The sequence below is a fragment of the Nerophis lumbriciformis genome, linkage group LG14 (genome assembly GCF_033978685.3).
Source record: "Nerophis lumbriciformis linkage group LG14, RoL_Nlum_v2.1, whole genome shotgun sequence".
Lineage (NCBI taxonomy): Eukaryota > Metazoa > Chordata > Actinopteri > Syngnathiformes > Syngnathidae > Nerophis > Nerophis lumbriciformis.
Genome location: NC_084561.2, coordinates 20,329,539 through 20,354,379, shown reverse-complemented (window position 1 = coordinate 20,354,379; position 24,841 = coordinate 20,329,539). Strand labels below are relative to the sequence as shown.

Sequence of the window (24,841 nt, the reverse complement as noted above, 5' to 3'; positions counted from 1 at the left end):
ATCAATCTGCCCACCCATTAATATCAATCTTCACAGACTGTCAGACAGGTAAGGAAACGTGTTGTTTGGAATGGCGAACTAAATATGAAATTTACACATGTAATTTATAGCGGTGGTCTTAATGATCAAGTTGAACCAACTATTGTCGAACACATGTATTCTTTTTTTTTAAAAGTGGAACAAATAACCACGATTTATGTAGCTTTTGTTTGCTAACGCTGACTTAGCCCGTTGGGGCCTTTCGGACGTCGTTGATAAAATAGTGTTGTCGACGTAATCTTTATAATTGCGTGTACGAGTTAATTGTGGCTACTTAAACATACGTTTTCGAGCGTTTGTTGTAGCTTTTAAATTTAGAGTTTGGCGACATCGTCTCGTCTTAATATAGGATGTGGTCCACTTCCAATCAGCAATATGTCGAGCACCTGGGGACGTCGATGACAAAAGTCCTTTTCGAAAGGCACATTCCTGTTAATTGATTGATTGAAACTTTTATTAGTAGATATTGTGTACATATTCCGTACAATTGACCACTAAATGGTAACACCCGAATACGTTTTTCAACTTGTTTAAGTCGGGGTCCACGTTAATCAATTCATGGTACAAATCCCCAAAAGGGACAAGCGGTAAAAAAATGGATGGATGGAAATATATACTATCAGCATAATACAGTCATCATACAAGTTAATCATCAGAGTATATACATTGATTTATTTACAATGAGATGTGGAGGGGGTTGTATCACTACATTGTTCATCCTACGTTTTCATATCTGAAGGCAAAGTTAAAGTGGTTGTTTTTAATTTACCAGGTCAAGTGTTAGTATGAATAATACACCGAATAATAATAATAATAATAATGAATGATACATAATACATCCCACCGCTGCCACCATGAAGCGTTATTAGTATGAATAATACACTGGGTAGTTATGACTGGAACATGTTTTATTTCAGAACGGTTGTTTACCTCGCCGGCATAACAGTAGCGGTGTTACATCGGTAGAGGTCCATGCTGCACGCTACGTAATATCCGTTCCCAGCACATATCACTACACCAGGCAACTTAACTACGTCCATTAAAAGCCATTTGTATTATTTATTGCATTCAAAGCCTAATTATTGTATACACTTCTTGTTAAATGTTGATGTACTCCATCCATCCATTTTCTACCGCTTGTCCCTTTTGGGGTCGTGGGGGGTGCTGGAGCCTATCTCAGCTGCATTCGGGCGGAAGGCGGGGCTACACCCTGGACAAGTCGCCACCTCATTGCAGGGCCAACACACTCACATTCACACACTAGGGCCAATTTAGTGTTGCCAATCAACCTATCCCCAGGTGCATGTTTTGGAAGCCGGAGTACCCGGAGGGAACCCACGCAATCACAGGGAGAACATGTAAACTCCACAAAGAAAGATCCCAAGCCCGGGATTGAACTCAGGACTACTCAGGACCTTCGTATTGTGAGGCACATGCACTAACCCCTGTAGCACCGTGCTGCCCATGTTGATGTACTCAATCTACAAAAATATGGTGAGGTATACAGCTAGATATGTATAACGGTGGGAAAGAATCAATCAATCAATCAATGTTTATTTATATAGCCCTAAATCACAAAAGTCTCAAAGGGCTGCACAAGCCACAAAGACATCCTCGGTACAGAGCCCACATAAGGGACGTCGATGAAAAAGAAAAGAAAACAACTTCAAATCGTCAATGGTAGGCCAGACTATCCAATCCAATCCACTTTATTTATATAGCACATTTAAACAACAAAAATGTTTCCAAAGCGCTGCACAACAATATTAAAAATAATATTTAAAACAATATTAAAAACATAGAACCAATATAAAAACAATATAAAAATAAATATGATTAAAAACTATTTTAAAGGGAGAAACCAATGAAAACAGTAAATAGAAATCAGAATTTATAAAAAAAAAAAAAAAAACAGAGGACAGAGGACCACACAACTCACGTAGTGTTAAAAGCCAAAGAATAAAAGTGGGTCTTAAGACGAGACTTAAAACACTTCACTGTGGGAGCAGTGGGACTACTTCCAACTCCAGTCCGCTCATTGGAGAACTTTAGCAGAAAAGCCCAAAACGTTATTTTGTTTTGCCACCCCCCAGATACATGATACTGTTCATGAACTGTATTTCAAACCAAAATTTACACATCTAAAGATCACTTGTACCATATGTCTGAGGCCTCGTTTACACTAAGCCGGATAAGGTTATCCAGGTCAAATCACACCTAATCTTATCCGTGTCCACACACAACAATGCCACCGTTTAAGACACCCTGTCCGCCGGCGCAACGCAACCCAGTACGCATGCAAGGAAAATGCGCACGTCATAGTCATCTCCAGTGTTGCTTTGTGTGCAAGTTCTTAAATTTAACTTATCTGAACAATATCCAGTGTTGTGGTATTTCAATTAACTGGAATCCAGTGTGCTGTGGGGCCCTATTGTAGTGAATCACACATGAGCCATCATAAATTAATCAAATCTTTATTAGACACAATCAATGTGATAAATAACATTTTACATCAATCAAACTAGGGATTTAGATATCTGGTCAGAACACTCCTCACTCTTTTGCCTTCACCTTCATTGTCCATTCATTTTTGGTGACTTTATATACTCTGGACCGAGTCGTCAAGTCCGCGACATACATGGCGGACAATAACTGATACAGTCTGCTTTGCCAGTCCAAAAGCATTCGCCGTTTTCCTCGACGGCCAGGTAATACAAAGCACACGCTATCTTTTTTATCACATCCACGGGAGCTCGCATTCTCCTTGTCTCTCCTTTGACAAATGGACATAGTTTTTCGCTAAGTAGCATCACAGCTGACCCGGCCGGACATTGGAACGTTCTCTTGCCGTCTGAGAAGTGTTGTATCCCAAATAGCTGCAATCGCTTTCTCTTAAGGTATTCATGGGTGATTTCCACAAGCGTCAGTACATGTAGAAGAAGGAGAAACATGGCATGTCTGGATTAGGGATGTCCCGATCCAGGTTTTTGCACTTCGGATCCGATACCGATATTGTTTTTGCACTTCTGATCCGATACCGATACTGACCGATACCGATACTGACCGATACTGGCCTATCAGAGCATGTATTAAAGTTTAAAGTTATTTAGCCTACTTAGTTGTCAGAATCATGTTGAAAAGGGTTTTAGTACTCTTGATAACAACTAGCCAGCTGAATTAGGGGAGTTTGAATAATACACAATGGTTGGTAACAAGAAACTGACCTGTTTATTCAAGGATAAACACAAAATAGACAAAATTATACATGAAAAACAGAAATGGCATCATTGAAACTAGGGCTGGGCGATATGGCCTTTTTTTAATATTGCGATATTGTAAGGCCATATTGCGATACACGATATATATCTCGATATTTTGCCTTAGCCTTGAATGAACACTTGATGCATATAATCACAGCAGTATGATGATTCTATGTGTTTTGATTGATTGATTGAGACTTTTATTAGTAGGTTGCACAGTGAAGTACATATTCCGTACAATTGACCACTAAATGGTAACACCCGAATAAGTTTTTCAACTTGTTTAAGTCGGGGTCCACTTAAATTGATTCATGATACAGATATATACTATCAGATATATACTATCATCATAATACTGTCATCACACAAGATAATCACATTGAATTATTTACATTATTTATAATCTGGGGTGTGGAGGGGGGCGCCTGATGTAAGTGTCAAAAAGACAGCCAAAAGAGTTTGATATGAGAATAAAACTGAAGTTAAAATATAGGGTAGAAATGCACCCATTTGCAGGAAATGTAGTCTTGATTTTCAAAATGTTCTTTCAATGCTTGCATGTCTACATTAAAACATTCTTCTTTATACTGCATTAATATATGCTACTTTTAAACTTTCATGCAGAGAAGGAAATCACAACTAAAAAAATCCCTATTTTTTTCATACGGTGTTGATCTGGAAATGTTTGCCTCGGCATTTTGATGGTGTGGACATGTGGCACTGAATGGAGATAAGCGTCTCGACAGACGTTACAATATTTGAACAATGATGACGAAAACTGTTTTCTCTGTCGTGTCCGTGTGTCGAAAATTGTTATGCGCTTATTTTTTTATTTGATTTTGTGCGTGGCATAGATTTGCCGTGCGCAGAGGACGTTTGAGCAGGCGCGCACCTTCGCGGCTGCGCTAGCATCACAGCTAACGTTAGCCATGCTGCTACCTCTCTGCTGGGAGAGGACGTATACGTATGTGACGTGTGACGTGTGTAAGAAGTTGCGCTTGCTGTCTGTGAGAAGGAGACAGAAGAAGGAGTGGGAAGAGCCTGTAGTGCAATGCCAGCAGCTAAAAGCAACTGCGTGAGAATCCATAGACCTGTGGATGTGTTGAAGGTGTGCTGGAAAATGCGGAACGGAAATAGGGAGCAGCAGAAAAGTGGAATGTATTATTTAAATCTGTGCGTTGGAAAACACGGACCAGAGTTTTTTTTAAACTGGATCTGGATCGGCATTTTCCCGTGCCTTGCCGATACGCATTTTTTGGCAAATATCGGCGGCGGATCGGGACATCCCTAGTCTGGATGACTCACCTCCATATTTCCAGTGGTTAGCTCCGAGCTTTATTTTGAAGCTGGCCGTGGCGTGTACTTTTTGACGTCACTTCCTGTGTGGGCGAGGTCTTTATGGCGTCACTTCCTCTCCGAACTCACTTTGTAAACGATCAATGAGTCCATACAAAGCTAAGTGCCGGAGATTCAAGAATTATACGGCTGACTTACCTGGGTAAAAATTTGTCCGTGGAGGGGGACCTTAAACGCTTGTTTATTGTGGCTGAAACGGGGCTTAGGCTGAATAATTGTTCGTTTAAGGGGTTAAACGACTTAGTGTAGACATGGCCTAAGTAAGATACATTATAAAAATAACTAAGGATCAATTTCACCCAAAACCAAATATCTAACTTTTTGTGAGAAGTGTTTGGGTATTATGATTACACGAAATATGATAATGCATGTTGATGACACATTCTAGCTGTACTGCATATTGGACCCCGACAAGAGGACGAATGTGTCCTCATCGCCATGCAGCATTGTTGTAAGTAGCTGGCGTCCCTCCACAGTGCAAAGCCACTTCTAAGTCAGCAATCCTCGCCTGCATGGCAGCAAAAAAAATGTTTCTCACATCACTGGAGGACAAGGAATAGCTAAACACTGTAAAATGGTATGCTAACAGCTAAGATAGAGCTTTAAATGTAAACAGCGTAGGGTGCATCGACACAAATATCAATAGTAGTGATACCAAGTAGTATCAGTATAAGGTTAATACAGTGGATTAGATTGATATTTTTAGTATCAATAAATCTTGTCCTTTTTGTTATTGTTTACAAACTCATGAGATACATTCCTAGACACAGGGCAAAAACCAAATTGTTTGAATCAGAGCCAATATTAGGAAATAATTCAAATATTGTTACACTGCTGTCCTGAGTTTTGTCTGATTATAATGGTGATCAAACATTGAACCGTTCAGTGATCTTTAGTATCAGTATCAGCATTGACATGACCAACACTGCCTTCCCTGTAACTACTTGGTGTTGGATCGATACCCAAATGTGTAATATTGCCCTAAAAAAATTTAAGAATCCAAACAGAAGAATAATTGCTTAGTACATTTTAACAGAAGTGTCGATAAAACCATCTCAAAAGTAACAAGAGATTTACAGTAACTTAACAAGTAGGTAAATAATAGTTTTGAGAAAATAGTACAACTATTTGATATGTTACCGCATATGTAAGCAGCCTACTAAGAAGCATTTGTAACACGTTTTGAAACAGTTACATCCTTTACAGAGCAAATATAGTGATGTATATCATTGTAGAAGGAGGCTGCAATATATATCGCAATATAAATTTTAGGCTATATTTCCCATCCCTTTTGCCATCTATTGAACGTTTGTAAATTTTATAAAATAACTGCAATTCACAATTGGGAGTTAAATAATTCCAAGTAAAGCAGAAGTCTTTCGGGTCTGTTTTTTTTTTTTTGCACACCTTTGTTTTTAAGTTAAATGAAAAATAAGAAAATATTAAAATACTATCAGTACATTTGGCCAAAATGCATCATCTTTTAACACCCTGTGGTCACACGTCTTGCAACTGTGCAGATATCATCAGACAAGATGAACCAGGACAACATTTTGGCAGAGCTTAAGAAGGATGTCCGCTCCTTGCTCGTGTCATCTAAGTTAGGTTTGGACCCTGACAAACTCAGTCGGGACTACAAAACTATGTTAGGCCATCCTCTGCCTCTGAAACTCCTTGGCTTCAGAAATGTCATGGATATGGTGAAAGACATGCCTGATGTGGTGTCGGTGAACTTTAATAACGATGGTGCCATCTACTTAAAGGGTAAATATGATTTATTTTCACTCTGGCTTGAATAATTTATTCCAACACCTCAGGAAGTAAAAGACTTACCTTTGTTCTGTCACAGCTGTGAGCGATGAGTCCACTCGAAATATCGTAGAGCTGGTTGCCAAGCAGCGTACATCCACTGCAGACAAGAAAAGACTGCAAACTAAGAAGTACTTGCCACACCGCAATTTTCACCAGTCTTCATCAGTGATTCTACCTAGACGAGGTGGTGCTCCTCTGGCCCTCCCCCCTCAGCTAAGGGCAAAGTTACGCCTCCTCCTCTCACAGGTAGGACCAGAAAATTATTAATGATGTATTTCTCCATACATATGTTATTCCACAGTTGCTGCACCAACACAAATAGTAAAATCAAGCCCATTTTTCAGGGTCCTCTTAAAATGTCAGAACTGGATATTAGCTTTTTGCGATGTTTTGGCCAACCTTTACGTGTCCATGAGTTTGGCTTCTACACTACTGGAGAGATGCTGCAAGCTGCTGAAGATTTAGTCCAAGTCGAGCAGGGCAGGTTTGGCTCCATCCTGATTCTGAGAGATCGTATGGTGCCTAGACCTCTGCTGAGACCATTCTGCAAACAACCAAGCCCTGGGCCAGCGAAGACGGTTACCCCAACAACAAACACAAAAGTACAGATCCCAACTAAATCCCAAGGTATTGTTGCTTGAACATCTGATGTGATGCTACAAATCAAACAGCTTTCGATAGTCAGACGTTGGGTTTTTGCAGTCATACACCAAATATTAAGAAAATGCAGCTACCACGTTGAAATTCCATAAACTTGCGATGATCCAATCAGGGCTTTATGCTATACACTAGGGTTGTACTGTACACCGGTATTAGTATTGTACCGCGATACTAATTAATAATTTTCGTTACGATACCGTCTCTGAAACGTACCGGTCCCGCACCACCCCACGCCTGCGTCGAAGTCACGTCGTGACATTGCTGGTTTACGACCAGAGGAGCATGTTCAGCTGTGCACAATCACGGGGTACTTACAAGCAGACACAGTGTTTAGACAGAAAAGGGAGAACGGACGCATTTTGGCTTAAAAACTAAAGATAAAGGTGAAGTTATAACACTGAAACGCCCTCACGAAGTGGTACTTTAAGACATGGCTAGCTAGCTAGCGGCTAAAGTCCATCCGCCGTCGGCAGTGTTTTAGCTACTTCTAAATCACTAATCCTCGCCGACATGGCTACAAATAAAGTATGTTTCTTACAAGTATCATCCCTGCAGGACAAGGACTAGCTAAACATGCTTCACTAACCACCGTAGCTCACCGGCATCAAAATGTAAACAAACACAATTGGTAGATCTACACCTGACATCCACTGTAATGATACCAAGTACAGTAGTGTATATAGTCGATACTACTATGATTACGTCGATATTTTTTGGCATCACATCTTCTTTTTTGTTTTTTTGAAATGTATGTTATGTTTATAAACTCAGGAAATATGTCCCTGGATACATGAGGACTTTGAATATGACCAATGTATGATCCTGTAACTACTTGTATCGGATTGATACCCAAATTTGTGGTATCATCCAAAACTAATGTAAAGTATCAAACAACAGAAGAATAAGTGATTATTACATTTTAACAGGAGTGTGGATAGAACATGTTAAAAGTGAAAGTAAGCAGATATTAACAGTAAATGAACAAGTAGATTAATAATTAATTTTCTACCACTTGTCCTTAATAATGTTGACAAAATAATAGAATGATAAATGATACAATATGTTACTGCATATGTCAGCAGACTAATTAGGAGCCTTTGTTTGCTTACTTACTAATAAAAGACAAGTTGTCTAGTATGTTCACTATTTTATTTAAGGACAAAATATTGGTATCGTTACAACACTACTATACACCGATGATGAGCCAATAACAATCGCATTCATTAACTTTACATTTTCCAATGTATTTATAGTGAGAGCTATCGACAGTTTAATAATGTCATCACAATAATAAAATACATTTTAATGAGTCAAATATTTCACTCTCACTTTTACATACAATTGTTTAAGCAAAACAAAGTCAATAGTATCCAATAACTCAACAGAAGCAACAACTACTCGTATAAGCTCTTTGGTTTTTGCCTTCAAGGTCCTCTTGTGTCTAGGGAATTATTCCCAGAGTTTGTAAACCTTAACAAAAACAAAAATATTATTTTGAGAAAATAAAAATATCGACCTATTCACTTAAGTATTGATAATATACTGATATTACCTTTGGAATAAACACCACCAATTATAGATTGATTCGCTGCTCTCCAACGTTTTATGTTCTTGATGTGACAATGCTGCCCCACCAACAGTTGCTATTATAATATCCTCTCTGTGGACTTTAATTAATCTACTTATTAATATCCTATTAGTAGCTCCGCTATTAGCATGCCTGCTCCATGCTTGCCACTGGACAAAAATTAAATAGTGTCAGTCATAGGAGATCAGCGTTTGTGATCAGCGTTAAAAGGCATTAAGCCGCAATGGCGATCACGTATGTTTTGAAGAAAATCGGTCGATACTAATCATTGGCTGATCAATTAGCACATCCCTGAAAAAAAAACCCATCTACTTCCCTCTAGGGGATGTCCCGCTGCACTTGACTGGGAATTGTGTCAACACTGTGTCAACAAATGTCAGTTGTAAACAGCAGGTGATTGAGAAGAACCAAGAATCAGAGCCTAAGCCCTGCCAAGAAAGTCTCATTCATCAACGTTTCCTCGAGGTCTGTTTATTTTGGTGATTGAAATGGCACATAAAGAACATCCGAGACAGTCATTTTTGTTCATATTGCATTTAATCTTTATTGTGCTCTTCAATTCTAGCTGGAAAAGGAGTTTTGCCAGCAAATTGTTGAGAATGGAGTGGCTGGCACCATAAATCATGAGCTGAAAGAGAAACTGCTGAAGGTTAGTTCACACTTTTAATGGCTGTGTTTCTGTGTCGATGGGTGAAACTGAGATTTTTGATTTGTGTTATAAGTAATATGCAACATTATCTCATATTTTTGTAAATTTTATGAACAATACAACATGAACATATTGATTTACAGGCAGTGGTGTTTAGATCAGGGTTTTAAAGGGGAACTCCACTTTTTCTTTAAAATTTTGCCTGTTATTCCCAATCACCATATTTTTTGCATTCTAAATATTAAATGAATGCGATCAAAAGTTCTCTTACAATGGAGCCTATGGGAGCCGTTCAATTCTGCCTTTAGAGCCTCTAAAAAAACATCCAAACACCTCCATTAGGGCTTTATATACATGATGTAAGTATATACAGTATGTAATGTAGTATTGGGCACCTTTTATAATAACATTTAATGTTTACATATTGTGATAATTTTAAGCATATGTGGTGCATTAATTTAAAAAACACGTCACATTTTCTTCTTTTTTTATTAATCACTGATTTCTGCTCCCTGCAGACTTTATGAGAGTCAACAAACATAATGAAACATCACTTACTGTACAATGTCTGCTGTCATTAGGATGTTGACTGCTGGGATGTTCATATATTCCCATTTAGATGAAAAATGTCTCATAATCCTCGCAAAGAAACGGGGTGGGGGCGCAGGGGCGAACAATCGCTTTTCGTGTCGTCCTCTCCGCTTCCAGGTCCTAAATGGTTGTCGGATTATATCCTCAGCCATCTACTTTTTAGGTGAGAGGCATGATTTATGGTTTACAATAAACTTACAGGGAGCAGGGAAGCGAGGAAGCAGCAGACCACTCGATGATGTAAACATAGGCACAGAAGGAAGTGATCATGGCGCCGATACAAATAGTTTGTCTGCGTTAGCGCTTATAATAACAATATCAGCAATACTTGGTTCATATTCAAGTCACAAAATGTATATTGAGTATTGTTGGCGCTTTTTGAATGGGTATTTATGTTAATGGGCGAAATAGTGGAGCTTCCATTGGCTCCGCTGTAAGCAGACTTTTATTTATGTTTTTAGAATACATTAAAAAAAAGATCCATCTGTTGGCATGTCTTTCATACTAATTGTGAATGATAGGCAAAATTACAAAAAAGTGCAGTTCCCCTTTAAGCTGTAGATTCCAAAACCAATCATCCATAAGTGAGATCAGCCTATACTGATAACATGTATCAACTGTAAATACCAAAACTATTTAAATGTGTTCCTTATTCTCTTATTACAAACAATTGTTTGATCAAAACAAAGTCAATAGTACATAATAAACAAATGCAAAAACTCCCATCTTCTACTCATTTAAATATTTGGGTTTTTGCACTCAACGTCCTCCTGTTTTTTGGAAATCATCCTGGGAATCACCTAATCATATATTAATACTACCCTTGATATTGACACCCCCAATTTATGGATCAATCTGCCCTTCTCCTACTTGTCATGTACTGGCTTCGACCATATTGACACAACAACAGTTGCTGTTATATTATCTCCACTCTAACCCAGGAGTGTCCAGACTACGGTCCGTGGGGCCAAGTGTGGACTGCCAGCGCTGTCAATTTGGCCGGCGAGACGTCCAAAGTTAAATTTGAAGTCTGGCCCGTGGAATGTCCTGACTTAAATTTTTATAATATTCAGGGATAAGCAATAGAAAATGAATGGATGGAGGTCCATCTTGTGGACAATGTTTGTAATGAATTTCAGAAAGAAACAAGTCAGCATTAGTGACTTGGTACAAAGGAAGTTGTGCACACCACAGCAAGCGGCTGCATTGACTAATGCTATCCTGAATATGTTGCTAACTGACATGAGGCCACTATCAATGGTGGAGGATGAATGTTTTAGACAAATGATTCACGTCCTCAACCCTGGTTACACTCTTCCCTCGAGGACCCATTTTATCAAAGTGATGGAGAGGAAGTAGGAGCAGACATTCCGAGCAGTGTAGACTGACATAAAAGCCACCCATAGCAAAATTGCTCTCACTACTGATGTGTGGACAAGTGTAGCCACGGAAGCCTACCTTGGCAATACATGCCATTACATTGGAGACGAATGGAACATGAAGTCAATCTGCCTTACGACCATGCCACTAGAGGAAAGACATTCAGCATCCAACATTGCAGAATGGTTGGAATAGGTAGTAGCCAGGTTTGAAATTCCCCCAAGCAAAATTATTGCTATTGTGCATGACAATGGTGCAGTTTATTAAAAAAACAAAACATTTTTGTAACATTTTTCTTGTTTTATTTGGCAAGTTGAAAGAACATGGTGCCAGTATGCTGTTTTTCCCAATAAAATACTGGAAAGGATAGAAATGTAGTTTGTCTCTTTTATTCGATTATTAATCGAAGTAATAACCGACAGATTAATCGTTTATCAAATTAGTTGTTAGTTGCAGCCTTAATTACCAGTTGACTTTCTTGATTGCATCTTTCGCTTGTTGAGTAAATCCATAGTTCGTCTTCAAGGTGTTGTGACTGCGCAACACTGAATATTATAGCATTCAAATGCCACATAATTGACATTTTATCCCACCATACGCTCCTCTTGTCTTCCGTCTGTTTTAGAAATAGTGCATAACTCTGTATTGTATCTTTAACTGGTGTAGAAGTCGTTTACTCTGAGACATATTTCTATTTTTGGCTGATAGAACATGAGCTAAGCAAAAAGTGTGCAATTCTGTCTTTCCGACCTAATATACAGTCTTTCATGTGAAATTTCATATTTTCAGGTTGTCTGTAAAAATGACTGTGGATTATCAGTTCACAATCTACCAAATGAATATAAGGTAAGGATCACAGTTCACGAAGAATGCAACAGTTAGAATTATTTTAAAAAGAATCACAAAGTAGTTAGGAATTGTAATTATTTGTTGCAGTAATATAGTATGCACATTTTCTGTGCAGTAAAACACGCTCAATAAGTTGAGTGCTGCTTAGTTGTCCAGTCAGGGAAGGTTGTATTATTTTTGTTAATGTCTTTAAAGAGGCTTTTTGGCGAGGACTTGCCACTGAAAGAGAATGGCTTTGTCAGTGTCACTGAGCTTGTTGATGCTATGAGCGACATCTTCCACCTGCAACCTGCGGAGAAAGATAGTGGACACCACTGGCTCATCAAGAACATCCAGGCCTGCACACCTTTACCTTCAGGTAGGTGCATGCATCACTACAGTATTATTGGAAACTGAAAGCTACAGTGTACTGGAAAGTAGTCACAGCACTTCACTTTTTCTACATTCTGTTATGTTACAGCCTTATTCCAAAGTAGAATAAATTCATCTTTGTCCTCAAAATTCTACACAAACTACCCCATAATGACAATGTTAAAACATTTTTTTTTAGAATTTTTAAAACATTTGTTCCAAATAAAAAAACGGAAAAATCGCATGTGCATAAGTTTCACAGCCTTAGCTCAATACTTTGATGATGCACCTTTGGCAGCAATTACAGTCTTAAGGCTTTTTTGAATACGTTATCACAAGCTTGGCACATCTATCTTTGGACGGTTTTGCCCATTTCTCTTTGCAGTACCTCTCAAACTCCATCAGATTGAATGGGAAGTGTCGATGCGCAGCCATTTTCATATCGCTCCAGAGAATTTCAATGGGATTAAAGTCTGGGCTCTTGCTGGGTCACTCAAGGATATTTACAGAGTTGTCTTAAAGCAATTCCTTTGATATCTTGGCTGTGTGCTTAGGGTCTTTGCCCTGCTAAAAGATAAACTGTCGCCCCAGTCTGATTTCAAGAGTGCTCTGGAGCCGGTTTTCATCCAGGATGTCTCTGTACTGCATTCATCTTTTCCTCTATTCTGATGAGTCTCCCAGTTACTGCCGCTGAAATCCCCACACCATGATGCTGCCACCACCATGCTTCACTGTATGGATGGTATTGGCCTGGTGATGAGCAGTGCCTGGTTACCCCCAAACGTGACGCCTGGCATTCACGCCAAAAAGTTCAATCTTTGTCTCATCAGACCAGAAAATGTTGTTTCTCATGGTCTGAGAGTCTCTCAAGTGCATTTTGGCAAACTTTTTATAAAGGAACGGCTTCCGTATGGCCACTCTACCATACAGGCCTGATTGGTGAATTGCTGCAGAGATGGTTGTCTTAGAGGAATAGTGTAGCTCTGACAGAGTGACAATCGGGTTCTTGGTCACCTACCTGACTCGGGTCCTTCTCCCCTGATTGCTTAGTTTAGACGGCCGGCCAGCTCTAGGAAGAGTCCTAGTGGTTCCAAAAATCTTCCATTTACTGCTGATTGAGGCCACAGTGCTCATTGGGACTTTTAAGATATGTTTCTTTACCTTTCTCTAGATTTGTGCCTCGAGACAATACTCTTTCAGCGGTCTTCAAACAATTCCTTCGACTTTATTCTTGGTTTGTGCTCTGCCGTGCACTGTTAAGTGTAGGACTTTATATATATACTGTAGACAGACGTTTGCCTATCAAAATCATGTCCAATCAACTGAATTTATCCTAGGTAGACTCCAATTAAGCTGTAAAAACCTCTGAAGGATGATCAGTTTAAACAGGATGCACCTTATCTCACATTTGAGCTTTATGGAAAAAGCTGTGAATATTTGTGTACATGTGATTTCTTGTTTTTTTATTTTTAATACATTTGTAAAAAACTCTAAAAAACAAACAAAACATTGTTATAATGGGGTATTGTGTGTAGAATTTTGTGGAAAAAAATGTAATTGTTTCAATTTTGGAATAAGGCTGTAACATAACAAAATGTGGAAAAAGGAATATGGAATATTTTCCAGATGTACTGTACATTCTTCCTAAATCAAACATGTTTATCTGTTTATCAAAGGCGATCTTGATGCTATAAGTCAGCCAAATACAAGGTCTCACTTTGGAGACTCTCTGTGGGAAGGCAAGGAAGATGGTGGTGACGATTCATCAGTGGACCAGGATGAAGAGCTATTGGCCAGCAACCATTCGATGAACCAAGAAGGGGTAAAAATATATTTTCCTAAATAGGCAATCAACGAAAACATTTATATTAGTTATATTGTACAGCCTGGTTTGCGCTGAAAAAAATTATGCTTTAGAGCAAAAATATAAAACGCAAGGCCTGGGCCCGCCCACGAAAGCCTGAAAATAATATGCGTCCAAGAAGTGCTAAATGCATTCATTCTTTTTGACAGGAAAACAAATACATGGGCTGCATGCAATTGCATATCTTTTAAACTTTATATTGTCTAATAATGCAACAAATATACATTTCAAAATGTTTTTGTTGTATTAAATACTTAATGCTTGACTTATGAATTCAAAGCAAGTTATCCGTCAAGTTGTACACTGTAAAAATGACACATTTTATGGTTAAAAAAAAACCTGTCGGCTCAGTCGCCAGAATTTTATTGTAAAAAAAACAAACTGTGGTTTCGTATTTTTATTTACAGTAATACGCCATACAAACAATAACCATAGATGTACAGGTTAAAACTGACCGCTCAGTCGCCATAACTTTACCGTAGAAAAACAGTGTTACGGTTTCCATCTACAGTAATATACTGTGAAAATCACTGTAAATTGTATGGTAAAATCCTGGCGACTGAACTGCCAGGACTTTACCGTAAAATCTACATATTTTTTTTAAAGTGTACTGGACACGAATATACAATAAATGCATAAGCAGTTGTGTAATAATATCATGAGGCAAATCCGTATTCATTTATATTCATATTTTACAAGCAGCTCTCTCAAGGCAGCCAGGACTGAGACATGGCCCTTAATGGAAAAGAGTTTCACAACCGTGCTTTACTGAGTTAAAATAAAATATACCCATTCTGCTTTATTTGTGCTTTTATCTGTTTTTAGATGTCAGAGATGTGCCCTGCCATTAAGGTTTACTGCAGCACCTCTATTCCGCCGGACGCCATGCAAACTCAACGTCTTAAACAGCCGACACAGCATGCCATTCGAGAGTTGGTACAAGTCAGGGTGGAACAAGTGGAGTCTCCTGGGCTCTTCTATATATGCTTTAATGAGAGCGAGGAGGCCCATGAGTTGGTGGACATGATGGTTAAGATGAGGTAAGGACATGTTAGTGCCATAAGAGAATCCAAAGAAGAGGTTTCAGAAACCCCCCATTTAAACTTTTTTGTCTACTTCTAGACGATGTTACTCCTCTCCTGAAATCTCAGCTCGGTACCGCCTTCAAGAGCAATTTGTCAGACAGGGTCAGGTCTGTTGTGTGTCATCCAAGTACATGTTTTTCTACCGGGGAGTGATTCACCACGTTTTCAGCTTCAACAAGATTGAGGTGTATCTTGTGGACTTTGGCAATATAATCACTGTGAACATTGCAGACCTGAAGTTTCTCAAGTAGGCATATTTAATGATATAAACATCTAAGCAAGGCGGACACTAGCGTGACAAAGCTGGAGCTTTTCCTCTTACTGTTTTCTCAGGTCAAGTTTCTCCTCATTACCAGCACAAGCTGTCCCGTCATCACTAGCTGGAATCAAACCAACAACTGTAAGCCCTCTGAGTTATATAAAGAAGCAATGTTTTGTATAGTCATCATATTGACAGTGTTTTTATTATTTGACTTTACTTCTCATATCTGGAATACAATTTGTTTGGAAAGCATTTGTTTACTGGAAAGACCACACAGTCCAAAAACGTGTTTAAAGCATCACATCTTTCATAAAACTCTTTATGGTATGCATTTGGGTATAATTCAAAACTCATTTGTTATTATATTTGCGAGTACAATATTTGACATAAGTTGTCCCTTGTCTATCGCTGTTGATTGGTTCCGGATATAACCGCGATATATTTTTTTTGCGAAGTAGGAGTCCTTAATTATAAATGAAATATTTTAATAGTTAGAGCATAAAAACCTGTTTACGATTTTCTAAATATGTTTTTCAACATTATAAACACCCTGTAGATATGAAATAACACCCTTTATTCACATGTACACAATATAGTAATGCTGCATAAGTCTAAGCTGTGGCCACAATACTGAACAGCGCTCTCTGATTGGTTTGGTCTCCTAGTGTTCAATAGTGCCTGTAGTATTGATAATGTTTTTATTATTTAGCCATTTTATGCTGAAAATGCCTATTTTTGGACTTCAAAATTGTAGACTATGGTTACAAAAAATATACCAAAAAATTCAGCAATGAAACGGGATGTGACGCGGGACGACTGTAAATAGAAGGTGTCAAGCTGCAGGTAGCTCACATTGTTCGGGGTTTCTCATTTGCAGGGGGTTTGGACTTCAGAGGCCACCACTTCCTTTGCCAAGCTTTGCTGTGATCGCACCCTAGTGGCCGCTCCATATTGCTACACTAGAGATGTTCTCCAGCTCTACCTGTGTGACACACATACTGATGAAGACATCTACATCCACCAATACCTCATGAGCAAGGGACATGGGGTGGCCTGCAGCCCCTCAGTCAGTGCAGAAGTGAGTCATTTGAATAATTCTGAATCAAAAGAAGCAATTTTTCAGGTATAGTTGAAGTGCGATGCAGGTTAATATTTGCTATTGTGTGTACAAATGGCTTTAACCACTATTGTAATTTGAGTATAATATTTCTGTCCACACACTCCCGTCTCAACACTTTCCCAGTTGTGTGTCCAGTTCTCCCCTGTTAGTCTATACCTGGGTGAGGGCACATTTGACCTGCCACATATTGAAGAGTCCAACACTTGTAGCCTTCAGCCAGCAGAGTCAATGTTAGCCGCACTGGAGGTAATCCTACACCCTTCATCCCTTCACAATAGTTCTCATCGTACATCTTTGCAGTTGCTGTTGTGATTAAATGGCTGTAATTAAATTTAAAATGATTAGCATTGTCTTGAATAGATGAATGGATCAAATGCTCTGCAGTGGAAAATGTTAATCCCACTATCGTTCCTCTTGCAGCCTGAAGCAGACGAGTTGCCCGATTTGGAGTTGATAGAGGACAATGAGCTCAGCATCCATAGCCAGGTAAGACTGCTGAACTTCAGTCCATTGACAGGCAGCTAATGAGTGCAGCCTCTTGCTATCCGTAATTATTTTACTCTTAACATTGGTCAAATGTTACCAATTGTTAAAATGCAAAACAAACCTTGTAAACTAAAGTATCTCCTTAGAATCTTTCATTGACACATGAAGAGGACAAACAGGATCCTATGGTCACAGAAGCATCCACAGTTTCTCTACCTCATGCCTTTAAGACCCTGAAGCAACACCAGGACTGCAGCGTTCAGGGTACACACAGAAGCAGATATTTGGGTATGAATGCTCAAACAAAATACAGTGGTACCTCAACTTGAGAGTGCCCTAACTTGAGTGTTTTGAGATAATGGCTGTCTCTCCACTAATTGTGTGAGAAGCAATCTCGCCATTAGTTGACGTAGCAAATGTCACAGTGAACCCATAAGATCCGCCAAAAACATCTGGTCTTTCTCACTAGTATTAGCTTGTAGCTAAAGATCAACATAACTTTGTTTTCCAATCATGGGAAGGAAAGAAGTGAGTGTGAAAGACAGTGCTTAGAAGAAGTGGCTGATATTCATCTAATTAAGCAATTAATAATTTGAGCAATTTGAGCTTATCACTGCTAGTCTGCACAATACTTAAGCAGAATGAGTAACGCCAGCCAAGAATGTTAAAATAATGTGTAAACAGTGGAACTTTATCTATGAAAATATGGAAAAGCTGCTTGTGGTGTGTTTGACGGTGAAGCAACTGAAAGGAGATAACATTGAAGTCCACTCTACAAGGTAAATGCTCTACATTATTATTACGTTAATTAAAAAAACTACTGTAGTTGTTAGTTTGTAGTACTTTCTAATGTATTGTTAGTTGTTTTTTTTTTTCAATTCGTGGGTTCCCTCCGTGTACTTCGGCTTCCTCCCACCTCCAAAGACATGCACCTGGGGATAGGTTGATTGGCCCTAGTGTGTGAATGTGAGTGTGAATGTTGTCTGTCTATCTGTGTTGGCCCTGTGATGAGGTGGCGACTTGTCCAGGGTGTACTTCGCCTTCCGCTTGACTGCAGCTGGGTTAGGCTCCAGCACCCCCCGCGACCCTGAAAGGGACAAGCGGTAGAAAATGGATGGATGGATGTTGTATCTAAAAGTCTGATTTTCTTTTTCAAAGACCTGTTACATGTTAAAATTGTGCTCTTTTGGGCAAAGCTGAGCACCAGTTAGATTTATTTGAATTAATTTCAATAGGAGACATTGATTTGAGACACAAGTGTTTTGAATTAGAAGCGCTGTCTCAGAACCAATTAGGCTTGTAAGTTGAGGTACTACTGTAGAAGATTTTGGTACTGTCTGGTTTGTGATTCATAATTGTACATCATCTTGATAGCTTGACACAATTAACCTGTCTAGTGTTAGTCACCTAAAACACTGAAAGTCATATTTTTTTGGCTTTGACATTTAAACACTGAACAAGCACATTTTACTCATGGCAAAACTTTTTTTTAAATTAAATTATACAGTGACCTACCGTGCATACCGAGCACAGTTTTGAATGAAATGACATTTTGGACATTAAGGCTGTTTTTGACTAATGATTTTCCTCATTTGATAAACAGATGATGTTATGTAGCAGTTCTGGGCAGTGGCCAGGTTGAACAATGTGAAGCATTGTTTTTTTATTTTTAAACTGGGGTAAATGTTGCAATTGGGCTCCAACTGGTGTTACGCCAAGTAATTGCTAATGTTGTATCAGTGGTCCGCAATCTACAATACACGAGTTGTCTCAAGTTCCTTTTTTTAAACATGATTGAGATATACTGTAGTGTAATTTTCCACATGTTGGTTAAGGGTCGCAGTTATCATTGACCACACACATACTCTATATATCGCTACTAATTTGGACAACCTTTCAAACTCATGGTCTAATTAATCAAAACAAACACAGAACGTGTGATTAAAAACACACACAACTTGCCCACTGAACTATGTGGACATTATAAAAAATGTCTAATAGTACCATACACAGTTCAGAAATACACCCATTTAATATATGCCTAATGGGTAATGTATGCAAAACACTCTCCACACTTGGTTGGACATGTTTGACACATTTTAGTTGCTAGAGGAGCAATGGAGACATTGATAAAAAATGGATGGATGGACGGATGGATATTTCTGATTTGTTGCAAAACTTAGGAGCCTGGACGTCGTCAGGAAAGTAAACATGGATGACATATTCTTCATATTCAATGTTTTATTGTTTATACTTCATATTGTAGTGGTGGGCAATCTTATCCGGCACACTTATATTTTCAGGCAATTTTTATCGTTGGATTCAGCCGGCACAAACATACAGTATTTGGGTGGTGGACAATCTTATCCGACGTGAAGTGTGCTCACATATTGATGGGCAATCTTAAGTGTTGGATTGTGCGCGACCGTTTTAGAATAGTGGTCAATTTTATTTGGCGCACAGTGCCTGGCAATCTTAATCGACGCGCACATATCCGGGTGGCAGGCATTCTATTTTGATTGATGATGACTGATAATGAGCAGCCAGGTTCTTGACATCCGTGGTCCTTCACTGACTAAACGGAAGTCATTTGGTTACAATATTCTGTTGCCAGCAATGTCAAGAGTGGATTTGAATGAGGACCTAATCTGATAAAATTGTGAATAAAGATTTATGAATGTTACAATTTTACTTTATTGAAGAGGAAATTTCACATACTGTATTTGTATTTTGCACCAATTGTTGCAAGTTGTCTGATTTACTGTAATAGCTCAATGCTTTGCAATATTGTTTGTCAGCAATTGTCTTACAAGAAGATTCACTCCATACTTTGTAGCGGTAACTGTGGTAAACTACTATAGTAGCTACAGCTGCTCCTGGGGTAGACTGACTGTTTTATGTCTGCCACCCCCGCATAACTTGGTAACACTGGTGATGGGCGGTGTGGCTCAGATAGTAGAGCGGATATCTAGCAACTTGAGGGTTCCTGGTTCGATTTTACCTTCAGCCATCTTCGTCACAGTCGTTGTGTCCTTGAGAAAGAGTGACACCCACCTTGCTCCCAGTGCCACTCACACTAGTGTATGATTGTGTATGAATGTTTGGTGGTGGTCAGAGGTGCTGTAGTTGCAAATTGGCAGCCACACTTCCGTCAGTCTACCTCAGAGCAGCTGGGGTTACAGATGTTGCTTACCACCATCAAGCATACCTGTGGAGTGAATGATAGGTCCTCAGTTCTCTGTGAAAAGCTTTAAGTGCATAGAAAAGCACTATATAAAATCGAATCCATTTATATTATTGCATGTGCTCTCGCACTTGTCTTATACAGGGAATTTCCTGAAGTCTTTCATTTAAGTGGACAAAACAAGGATCTCATTTGTGGCTTTTTCCATCTATAAAAGAGGCTAAACTATGGTGTAAATCCCAGTTAGGGAGGTTCTGGATTCTGAATGGCGCAGCACCAAGAGGACATACCGCTCTTGGTTCAATAGAGAAAGTATATATAACAAAGTTTCCCGATAAAAACCAGTGAATTTTCATGTCAAAATATCAGTTCCGTGTTTTTCTTAATTAAATATCAATAAAAATAGGATATGAACCAAATTTGTTGAATACTGGCCTCAACCGCAATACTCACTTTTCCTTTTGCCTAAACGCCGCACTGAGTTGCAGGACGTGAAGACGATCAGGAGCACCGAAACAAGCTTGCTAGTTTGCGTAACCATCTAGTTAGCTTACTTGTAGTCGTCTTTGTTCGCTCTCAGAGCCACAATGTTGACTGCTGTCCACTTTTCTAATCATATTTGGATGATTATAATCAGAACACCTTTTAGTTCCGAACCAGTTGTAGTTCTAGATCAGTGATTCTCAAACTGTGGTACATGCACGAGCTCCATCTAATGGTACGCCAGAGAATGACTTGATTTAAGTACAGTGTTTTATTTTCCTGTATTCAAACACGGTGTTACTGTTTAACCTGTGTGTAATGTTCCAGTGGCCAAAAATATTAAAGAAATAAAACCTATGCCTTGTTTTTAATTAATATTTAGGCCTACTGCGCTACTGTAGTTTAATGTTGGTCATTATGGTGGTACTTGGATAGTGTTTTCTGAGGTGGTACTTGGTGAAAAAAGTTTAAGAACCACTGTTCCAGAGTATTTATTAGTACCCAGCGAGAATGTATATTTTTGACGTAAGGGATTGTAAACAGAGGTCACAACACCAGAAGTATATTACCCGAGGGGGCATGGCTACAAGATAGAGTTGCCAAATAAGAAATGTTTCGAGTTCTTTACAAGCATGGTATAGAATTTTACATTACATTTTCAATGATAATGTTAGTAAATTCTCTACTAAATAACCCCTAAAAATGTAGTGGTACATTAAATGGGACCGCCAAAAGAGGTTGATGAATAAATAAAGAATACATCTAAAGCTACAATATAGTGTAGAAAGCTCCCAATTGCAGGAAATGTAGTCTTGATTTAAAAAAAAAAAATTTCGGGGTTGCGTGTTAGCACTTTGTGCTGATCGAAAGTTTCCTCTTTTTTTTCCGTTTAATTTTTTTTCTTCCTTAAAGGGTGCTTACATGCCTGTAATTATGGGTGGCTCTACTTTCACTAGGAACCTGACACAGATTCCCTTGATGCTAAAATACCGTAGCCTAACAAGTTTTATTCACCTCATTCATCCTGTCATTCATTATTGGCACAACTGCACAGCTGTGCTTACATAAAATAAAAGGGCCATATATTGTACATAATATAGCCTAAGGCAGAATTCTATTTTTTTTTTTTTTACATGAAAAATGTGTTGAGACAATTGCTCTCGTATTTGGACTTGACGCAGCTGGTATAGCTTTTTTGAATATTAATATACAATGAAATTCCCATTTAACAGGTATACATGTCAAGCAAGAACCACGCTTGGGTTTGGGCTTTCTGCCTTGGTTGGGTTGAGAGATTGAACTAGAGAAAGCATGGAACACAGGGCTAGGAGGTAAGAGCTTTACACTAAACAGCTGTGATGATCCTAATCAAACAATGCTGTAGCATATCAAATTAATTACCTACTATACTCAACAGGCTGTGAACAGGTGATGAAGAGGAGAGAGAAGTTAACAGCATACTGAAATGCACACTCCAATTAGATCCCATTCGTGTACTGCATTTCATTTTACAGTTTAGTTTGCAGTGGTGCTGCTGTCTTGTTGGATCTTCTTTAGATAGCTGCATTGGTTCTGATATTGTCTGTTTATAAAGTGCTCAGTCCCAAATTATGTAGGAAAAAGCAGGCCAAGATAGATATAAAATAAATAAATAAATCACTTCTAAAATTGGACCTCTACCGGTACACTCACAATGTAATCATAATTAACTCCATTTGGGGTAAATGAAAAAAAATAAATTCATAAGTGCATAGTTTTAAACTAATACTACATTAAAGCACCTTGGTTATATACTATACTAGCAAAATGATTGCTCCATGGGAGAACATTTGGGAAGTTGTTTGCGATAATTACAGAATTCTAGAAATGAGGCCAGGGAAGCACTGAAGGTTCATTTCAGTGTTAAAAGTTTAAAGGCTTGTAGTCTTGGGCCTTTCTGTGTGGAGCTTGCATGTTTTCGCGAAGCTTTAAATTCATCTGCTTGGGACATGGAATTGCATTCATTAAACGTTATTTAAAATGTAAAGAATACAAATATTTACGTATCAATGTATGAAAGAAAATTGTAAAACAAACTGTAAATACATCCTGACTGCGCATTGTTGCGAGCCTGGAGTTTGTTTCCAAAGAGAAGATGATGGTAGCGTGGTTTGATGTACGCAAGTAAAAGGCACAGCTCGTTTTACAGCACATTTTGCTAAACTTGTTTTAGTAGTGGTCAACTACTCTAATAATTGGATGGAAATAACATCTTCAATGCTACTTTGGAAAGTTATTGGTTAATTTTAATTTTAATCAGAAATTACTGTACACAACACACAAGGGATTTAACTGATTGGTATGACTAAGTGACAGAAAACATATTGTAAAAGCTGCTGTCACAGTTTGAGTTGAATTTTGCTTCCATGTTTCCCCCATTATCCCTTATTAACCTAGGAAGTTGTTTTTTTCTGCAGCCTAAGTAATACAAATATTGTTAATGTTATTTATTTCTTCATTTATTATTTTTAAGTACTTTTATCTAAAACTATATATTTAAAAAAAAAAAAAGTGTTTATTCATTTTTTTTGTTTTTCTTAGTTGCTTTTCATTGGATGGTTGGTTATACACCAACAATGTTTTCCATACATTTGTTTTAGATTTTTCATTTATATACACATATATATATATATATATATATATATATTGTAATACAGGAATGTACAGTAACACTTCACCTTCCAGGTGATACAAGTGAAATATGTTCCACAAAACAATGAGTATGTTATGTGTTTTAAAATTAGTTTGAGATTTGAGCAACAGGCTTCCGTAGGTACAGTGTATTTGGAAGGTATTTTCAGCGCTTCAATTTTTCCCACATTTTATGTTACAGCCTTATTCTAAAATGAAATAAATTAATTTTTGTCCTCAAAATTCTACAGACAATACCCCAATGTAAAATGTTTTTTAAAAAAGTTTAGCAAATCACATGTACAAGGGTATTCACAGCCTTTGCTCAATACTTGATGCACCTTTGAGGCAGCAATCACAGCCTCAAAGTCTTTGTGAATATGATGCCATAAGCTTGGCACACCTATCTTTGGGCAGTTTTGTCCTTTCTGTATATCTTTTCCTCTATCCTGACTTGTCTCTCAGTTTCTGCCGCTAAAAACATCCCCACAACATGATGCTGCCAACTCCATGCTTCACTGTAGGGATGGTATTGACCCGGTGATGAGCGATGCCTGGTTTCCTCCAAAGATGATGCCTGGCATTCATGCAAAAGAGTTCAATCTTTGTCTTATCAGACCAGAGAATTATGTTTAATGGCAACACTAAATTGGCCCTAGTGTGTGAATGTGATTTTTTTGATTGATTGAAACTTTTATTAGTAGATTGCACAGTGAAGTACATATTCCATACAATTGACCACTAAATGGTAACACCCAAATAAGTTTTTCAACTTGTTTAAGTCGGGGTCCACTTAAATTGATTCATGATACAGATATATACTGTTTTCATAATACAGTCATCACACAAGATAATCATCACAGTATATAAATTTAATTATTTACATGATTTACAATCCAGGGTGTGGGATATGGGGGGGGGGGGTTAGTTTGGTTGGTATCAACACTTCTGTCATCAACAATTGCATCATCAGAGAAAGTGAATGTTGTCTGTCTATTTGTGTTGGCTCTGCGATGAAGGGAATAAGCGGTAGAAAATGGATGAATGGATGGATGGATGGCGTGAGAGTCTTTCAGGTGCATTTTGGCAAAATTCTTACCAAGAAACGGCTTCCGTTTGGTCACTATATCATACAGGCCTGACTGCTGCAGA

General features: G+C 38.4%; 1 protein-coding gene across 3 annotated transcripts; it reads left to right on the top strand.

Moving 5' to 3' along the window:
• LOC133616786 (tudor domain-containing protein 5-like) lies at positions 1–23,619 on the top strand. 3 transcript variants are annotated; one of them, XM_061976386.2, is made up of 18 exons: positions 1–48; positions 6,176–6,419; positions 6,505–6,713; positions 6,812–7,094; positions 9,038–9,180; positions 9,281–9,364; positions 12,125–12,181; positions 12,380–12,542; positions 14,212–14,357; positions 15,225–15,439; positions 15,522–15,731; positions 15,818–15,884; positions 16,624–16,824; positions 16,990–17,112; positions 17,287–17,352; positions 17,499–17,616; positions 22,252–22,350; positions 22,437–23,619. In XM_061976386.2, the coding sequence occupies exons 2-17, from the start codon at positions 6,191–6,193 to the stop codon at positions 22,308–22,310; spliced, it is 2,373 nt and encodes a 790-aa protein (XP_061832370.2). In that variant the 5' UTR covers positions 1–48; positions 6,176–6,190; the 3' UTR covers positions 22,311–22,350; positions 22,437–23,619. The 3 variants fall into 3 exon arrangements, with proteins under 3 accessions (XP_061832370.2, XP_061832369.2, XP_061832371.2); XM_061976385.2 differs by having other exon boundaries at positions 17,499–17,640; XM_061976387.2 differs by lacking the exon at positions 16,990–17,112 and having other exon boundaries at positions 17,499–17,640.
• The last annotated feature ends 1,222 nt before the right edge of the window (positions 23,620–24,841 follow it).